This window comes from Dipodomys ordii, unplaced genomic scaffold, assembly GCF_000151885.1.
Source record: "Dipodomys ordii isolate 6190 unplaced genomic scaffold, Dord_2.0 Scaffold7, whole genome shotgun sequence".
Classification (NCBI taxonomy): Eukaryota; Metazoa; Chordata; class Mammalia; order Rodentia; family Heteromyidae; genus Dipodomys; species Dipodomys ordii.
Window position 1 is genome coordinate 19,159,233 of NW_012267223.1, and position 7,484 is coordinate 19,166,716.

The 7,484-nt window shown below is 47.4% G+C and overlaps 1 protein-coding gene across 4 annotated transcripts in view; it reads right to left on the reverse strand.

The window, feature by feature from the left end:
- Nucleotides 1-5,911: 5,911 nt before the first annotated feature.
- Nucleotides 5,912-7,484, reverse strand: part of Snx11 (sorting nexin 11) — an 11,344-nt gene continuing 9,771 nt past the window's right edge. For all 4 annotated transcript variants that reach the window (XM_013037747.1, XM_013037744.1, XM_013037745.1 and 1 more), the window contains one exon: nucleotides 5,912-6,686. In XM_013037747.1, the coding sequence (XP_012893201.1) occupies nucleotides 6,413-6,686 (274 nt within the window). In that variant the 3' untranslated portion in view covers nucleotides 5,912-6,412. The remainder of the gene's footprint in view (nucleotides 6,687-7,484) is intronic.

Consider the following 7,484-nt stretch of genomic DNA (forward strand, 5'->3'; position numbering starts at 1 on the left):
AAGGGAAATCATGAAAGCCACTATGAGAAGAAATTTCCATCTTGCCTTCCTTCCACCCCAAGGGAAAAAACCTGAAAGACTTCCCAGTCATTTCTTTACTCCCAGAACGCTTTCCACTTTACCACCTCTCCACTTATTATGTGGGCCCCTCTCAGTATTACGAAATACCCATGTTTTTTCTTATTCATTTGTGGAAAGAGCCTAGATTTCCCCTAACGTAAAATTACTCACTGATCACCAAGTCAGGAATACTGTCTCCTCACAAGTGTGTACATCAAATGACTTTACTAAGTCTTTTTTTCCTCTGGACCCAGTCATGGCTGAGGCAACATTTTCATTTCTTTTTTTTTTTTTGGTCCGGTCATGGGCCTGAACTCTGGACCTGGGCACTGTCCCTCAGCTCTTCAGCTCAAGTCTAGCGCTCTACCACTTGAGCCACAGCGCCACTTCTGGCTTTTTTCTTCTTGTTTATGTGGTGCTGAGGAATCGAACCCAGGGCCTCATGCATGCAAGGCAAGTGCTCTACCACTGAGCCACCTTCCCAGCCCAACATTTTCATTTCTATAAGATATTGGGACCTTGCTGGTGGTAGAAATGCACCTTGTTCTCTGCAGCAATCTGTCAACAGTTTCTTAGAAAAGCTTGGGGCAATGCTGGGCACCAGTGACTCATGCTTGTAATCCTAGCTACCCAGAAGGCTGAGACTTGAGGATCACAGTTCAAAACCAGGGAAGGAAAGTCTGTCCATGAGACTTATCTTACCTCCAGTAAACTACCAAAAAGCTAGACCTGTGGAGCTATAGCTCAAGTAGTAAGAGTGCTAGCCTCGAACAAAGAAAAGCTCAGGGACAGTGCCAGGCCCTGAATTCAAGCCTAGGACTAAGACACATACACACACAAAAACAAAATCTGGGACAGGAAGATGATGTAATTCAAGAGGTGGGTGGAAAGCTTTCAAAGGGAGTTGAAGGAACCTTCCAGAGTGTACAGTGAGGAAGTAGACTATGACTGGCTACCCTGAAGGAAGCTATGTGGCTTCTAAAGACATTTCCACCACCTCGGGGGCTGCCAGTGATTGAAGGTAGAGATGCTGTCTCGAACTACTGTGCTTTATCTGCTACATTTCAGCTGGTTGTTCCTACATAAAGCCACAGAGGCCAAGCAGCTCTGATTGAATGCTATTACACAAGACTTGGTGAAGCAGGCCAGGGACTGTTCTAGTCCCATTTTTACCCTCCAACATGCTCTCTCCATCCTTCAGCCTCAGGCTCACTGTCTGCTCTACCTTTAGGGTGTTAAGAATATCCATCAAATCAGGGTTTGGGGCTGAGGGCACAACTGCAATTCCAGCACTAAGTAAGATGAGGAAGGATTCCAAGTTGGTGGCCAGCTTACGCTACATAGTGATATCTGCCTCAAATCAATCAATCTATCAGAAATATAGCTGAGCACTTGTGGCTCACACCTATAATCCTGGCTATTCAGGAGGCTGAGATCTGAGGATCAAAATTCAAAGCCAAGCCGGGTGCTGGTGGCTCATGCCTGTAATCCTACTCAGGAGGCTGAGATCTGAGGATCGTGGTTCAAAGCCAGCCGGGGCAGGAAAGACCGTGAGACTCCTATCTCCAATAAACCACCAGAAAACCGGAAGTGGCGCTGTAGCTCAAGTGGTAGAGCGCTGGCCTTGAGCTGAAGAGCTGAGGGACAGTGCCCAGGCCCAGAGTTCAAGCCCCACGACCAACCAAAAAAAAAAAAAAATTCAAAGTCGGCAGGAGCAGGAAAGTCTATGAAACTCTTATCTCCAATGAACTACCAGAAAACCAAAGTGGTGCTGTGGCTCAAAGTAGTAGAATGCTAACCTTGAGCAAAATCGCTCAGGGACAGTGCCCAGACCCTGAGTCCAAGCCCCACAACTGACAAAATAAATAAAAATAAAAAATAGAGGCATGCAACATCACAAACATGGGCCTAACTGAATTTCTAATCTTGCTTAAAGGATTCTTTGGCCTTCCAGGCAAAGCTACCACAGATGGAAAGAAGTAGGAGAACCTAAAACCCAGTGGTAGGGAACTAAGGCCTTAGCAGTCAGAAAAGTAAAAACTGTTTTTATCTCTAAGAACAATTTTGAAAAGTTCGGCAGGGGGGAGAGGGAGATGGACTATTTTCCAAGTATAGTGGTAGCTTTAGCTCAGTGTGTTATATTACTTAAAATCTTTTTTGGGGGTAGTTTTTTAGAAAGTATCTTTCATGTAATACACTATTCAGCCATCTGATAATATCCTTTTTTTTTTTTTTTTGGTCGGTCATGGGGCTTGAACTCTGGGCTTGGGCGCTGTCCCTGCACTCTTCAGCTCAAGGCAAGCGCTCTACCACTTAAGCCAAAGTGCCACTTCCAGTTTTCTAGTGGTTTATTGGAGATAAGAGTCTCACGGACTTTTCTGCCTTGGCTTTGAACTGTGACCCTCAGATTTCAGCCTCCTGAGTAGCTAGGATTACAGGCGTGAGCCACCGGCGCCCAGCTGATTAACATGCTTAATAGTCACACTCTGTTCAGTTTCCACAATTAGAAACTGAGTACAATACCGGCCTAGTCTCTTTCCTTGATACTGAGATAAAATGATGCATGTGAAACTACTTTTACCTATGACCCCCACCCATACTTCCTGTCACCAAATAAGCCCTCACTCCTCTACTAACCCCTGCCCCCCATTTTACCCTTTACTGTCCACAGCTTGGATTACTTCTCCTGAGTAAGATGATGGCTAGACTTGGCCATGGAAGTACTGTCAGAAGAAAAGTGACTAGTGTAGGCACCAAACCTACCTCAAGCCTTGAATCTAAAAAACCATTTTCATTGCACAAATAGCTCACTGGGCCAATCCCCCAGCTATCAACTCATCTTCCACTCAGAAATCATCCAGCATGGTAGCTAGACTCCAGTACACACAGGGAGTCAGGTATTAGTAACTGACACCTATAATCTCAGCTAGTCAGGAGATTGAGATCCAAAGGACAATTCAAAGCCATCCTGGAGCCAGCCAGCTCCAAAATAATCAGCAAAAAGCCGGGCTGCTCTGGGTATTGCCATACAGTGAGACTAAAAGGATATTCTCAGGGGAGGGACCCAAAGGCGCAATGCCTCTGTGCCTCTGAACATTTATAATAATACCTTTCAAAATGAATTCAGGAGATGGAAATAAGGTGGATTTTTTTTTTCCCCTGTTAAAAAGCCGGGCACTATTGGCTCATGCCTGTAACTCTAGCTACTCAAGAGGCTGATATCTGAGGATCACCATTCAAAGCCAATTGGGGCAGGAAAGTCCATGAGACTCTTATCTCTAATTAACTACCTGAAACTGGAAGGAAAGCTCTGGCTCAAAGTGGGAGAGTACTAGCCTTGAGCAAATAAGCTCAGGGACAGTGCCCAGGGATAAGAGTTCAAGCTCCAGGACAAAAAGAAAAAAGCAGGGTTGGAAGTGTGGTTCAAGTGATAGAGTACTAGTAGAGCAAGGAGGCCTAGTGTGAGGTGGCGGGGGGGAGCACATAGGCAGGCCCATGTTATTAGAAAAGTTCTCCTACTCTTCCACAGCCAAAATTCAACTCAGCATAAGACTGAGAGGGAATGGTGCCTGGCCTCAGATTAACTGAGGTGCTGTTGTATGCACTGCTGCTAATGGGTCATTAAAAAAGCTGGGAGTCAGAAAAATCTCATCCATGTCTTTGAACAGTGCCTGCTGTCCCCAGCACCCAGCCTGCTGGCAGAACTAGCTGCTGAGCACCAAGTCCAGGAGGACAAGGAAGGGGCAGACAGAAGAAGGCCGACCCAGCTTGCTGTTTTTTTGGCTGAGTAGGGAATTGACACAGACCACCTCCGGCTCCTGTCTGGAAGTTTCAAGATCAGAGAGCTTCAGGCACAGCTGGGTTCACAGCTGCACCATTTGGAGCATTGGACTCATAAATATTCATGAGCCATCCCCACCAATCGGTAGAGCGGATGCCATTAGCCTAGCATCTGTCGGGTTTTTGTGAGGGTTGTGTATGGAGGGTTTTTTCCCCCCCTTTTAAATGAACTTCTTTTGACATTTTGGATTTGCCTCTGTGGGTTTTCCATCCTCGCCTGGCTCTCTACATCATATAAAGGAGAGGCCCAGGGGAGGCGGGCAGGAAAGAGGAATGAATACCAGCCAGAGCTTTGCATCTGCCTGTTGACAAACTTTATTTCTCTTTCAGCACCTGGCCCCTCAGACAAGCTGTGAGGGCGGAAGCAGCATCAGGTAAATTATACCTAACAAGGTTCATGCCCAGAACTGTGAGAAGAGCTGGATCGGGGTCTTTCGGAGAGAACCCTTCGTCCAGTGGTGAACTGGAGCCACACGCACTATGCAAGAGAGCTATAGTGCACAGTTCTAAACCGTTATTTCCACGCTGATAAATTCATGATTTATGAAAGTAACTACAGCCAGCCCCCACTCCCTCCTTCGCTGCTACAGCTTGTTAGTCACAAATTGCAACAACAGTCTTAAATACTTGCATTTTATTTCAGGCCAAAGCCCCTCAACTCTGAACTAAATGCCATGACAGTGCCACAACATAGGCCGGTAGTAAAAGCCCAGAGGCAGGGTGGATGGCCCGAGAGGGGAGAGCCACACACAGAGCGGCACAGAGCCCACGGCTCTCACTCCTACTCCTACCCTACAGTCTCAACTCTCAGTGAAGAGAAATGATGGCAGCAGGAGAGCAGAAGGCCTCATTGTCTGAAGGCAGGCATGTTGTTCCTCATCACCATCCCCAGAGCCCACTTTTCCAGGCAGAAACAAAGCATTGTGCCCCACCAGACTGAACATACAGGCTGAACATACAGGCTTCCTTGCAACCCAGCACAGAGGCACTGGGGCAGCTAAAGCCCTGCGGGGGGAGGGAGCTGTTACTAAAGGAAAAGAAATGGATTCAAAAGAGAAAGGAGCCACACAGGTGGCACGTGCCTGCAATCTTAGCTACTCAGGGAGCTGAGATCTGAGGATCACACTTTGAAGCCAGCCAGGGCAGCAATAAAATAAACTACTAAAAAAGCCGGAAGTGGGACTGTGGCTCAAGTAGTAGAGTGCTAGCTTTGAGCAAAAGCAGCTCAGGGACAGCACCCAGGACCTGAGTTAAAGACCCAGAACTGTCACACACACAAAAAAAGGAACCTACTTGAACTCCGCAGAACAGATGACCACAGGCAGAAGAAGCGGGAACAACCCAACATGGTCTTTTCCAAAACAAAGCCCCTAGCACTGGTCCTGTCCCTCTGTCCATGGCCAGTTACTTCTCTCACAAGAGCCAGGAGCTGCCTCCAGCTCTCAGGTGCCTCAGCCCAGCAGATCTTAGGATATGTGAGGAAGCCCTTCAAGAGGAGTCACAGTGCCAGTTCTGTTCAGTGCTATTAGTGGAGAAAAAGCAAGGGGGGTGGTAGGACAATATTCACTGCCTTGTCCACACAAGAAGGCAGGCGAGGGGCTGGGATGGAGGCTCAGTGGTAGAGCGCTTACCTTGCATGCTCGAGGCCCTGGGTTCGATTCCTCAGCCCCACATAAGCAAAAAGAAAAAAGCCGGAAGTGGTGCTGTGGCTCAAGTGGTAGAGTGCTAGCCTTGAGCTGAAGAGCTGAGGGACAGTGCCCAGGCCCAGAGTTCAGGCCCCACGACAGGCCCAAAAAAAAAAAAGTAGGCAGGCAAGAGGCCAGCCTCTCAGAAATAAAGTGCTCCAGGGGCTACAGTAAAAACTGAAGGTAGGGCTGGGAAGGTGGCTTACTGGTAGAGCGCTTACCTTGCATGCATGAAGCCCTCCGTTTGACTCCTCTGTACCACATACACAGAAAAAGCCAGAAATAGCACTGTGACTCAAGTGGTTGAGTTCTAGCTTTGAGCACAGAGAGGCTCAGGGACAGTGTCCAAGCCCAGAGTTCAAGCCCCAGGATTGGCAAAAAAAAAAAAAAAACAACAACAACCCTGAAGCTAGCCACAACGTGAGTACAGCTACACAAGCATACTGTGGGGACAGTATTCAGTATGGCAGCTGAGAATGTGCCACATACAGGTCCCCAAAATCAGTTACCTGAGTTGGTAGTGCTCCTGAGCTTATAAACACACCTGAAGAAATTCAGCTCCCAGGAGAGGGAAAGTAAGAGTCAGATTCAGAATCAGTAGCATGTGGGCCCTCCTTGTCTCTTACAAATGCCTGCTCAGCATCTATTCCTATAGAGGAGGCATGAGCAGCAATCACAGCCTACCTCTGTGTACCTGATCTCAGCAAGAGGTGACTGCAAGAAGCTAAGCAGACCAACGTCCCCTCTACCTGCCCTGTGCCCAGTCCCGCCTGGCCTGCATCTTCACCTGGCCACCTCAAAGTAGAACCCAGAACTTGGGGCAGAGCTCACTTTTCCCAAACTGTGTCTAGTGCATCAGGGTCCAAAAGCACAGCATGGTCCCCCACCGTGGTCTTCTTCGAAGGCTGGGGAGTGGAGGGTCCCTTGTCGGATCTTGTGAAAGCACAGCATGACGGTGAGGAGAGGGGTGGCAGTGTGGGACTTTCCAAAGATAGAACCTCAGACTCAACCACAGGCGCCCACACTTCTAAATAGTCCTTCTTTTCACTGGGAGGTGGTGAGGGTGAGCTCCTCCTCCCTGATCTTGGAAGAAAGCAGCAACTGGAAAAAGAGAGGGGAAAGAAAAAAGAAAAGCATGAGCCGACAAAACAAGCAAAATTGAATAGACAGACACAATGTGCATGCACTCTACTAGATGCTGAGGCCACCTAATAGAATGTTATCCAGCCATAAATCCAATGAAGTTCTGACACATGCTACCGCAGAGCTCGACTTTGAAAACCATTACACTAAGCAAAAGAAAAAAGAAAAAAGGCCAATTACACAAAGCTACACAGCACAGGACTCCATGTGTAAAATGTCTAGAACAGGCAAATCCACAACACAGGAAGCAGACTGTGACTGCCAGTGGGGAATGATCTCAGGACTGAAAATGTGGCTCAGTAGAACACTTGTGTAGTGCAGGAGACACTCTAGGCTCAATCCCTAACACTTCAAGAAAAAGAAAATGGTCTAAGATTGACAGGGATAATTCAGGTGTACAACCCAATAAATTTACTAAAAACTACTGAATACTAAAAAAATAAGGTTTTTTTGTTTGCTTGTTTGTTTTGATTTGTTAGGTTTTGTAGCTCCAGTTCCTGAGTGCTGGGATTACAAGCTCGTACTACTACTACTACACCCCACTCTGAAGAAGGAAATTTTATGGTACATGAATTTTATGTTAATATTATAGTCAACAAGGCTGATTTTAAAAGGAGTGGGGGCAGGGGCTGGGAAGATGGCTCAGTGGTAGAGTGCTTGCGCCTTGCATGCCTGAGGCCCTGGGTTCGATTCCTCAGCACCACGTAAGCAAAAAAGAAAAATGCCGGAAGTGGCACTGTGGCTCAAGTGGTAGAG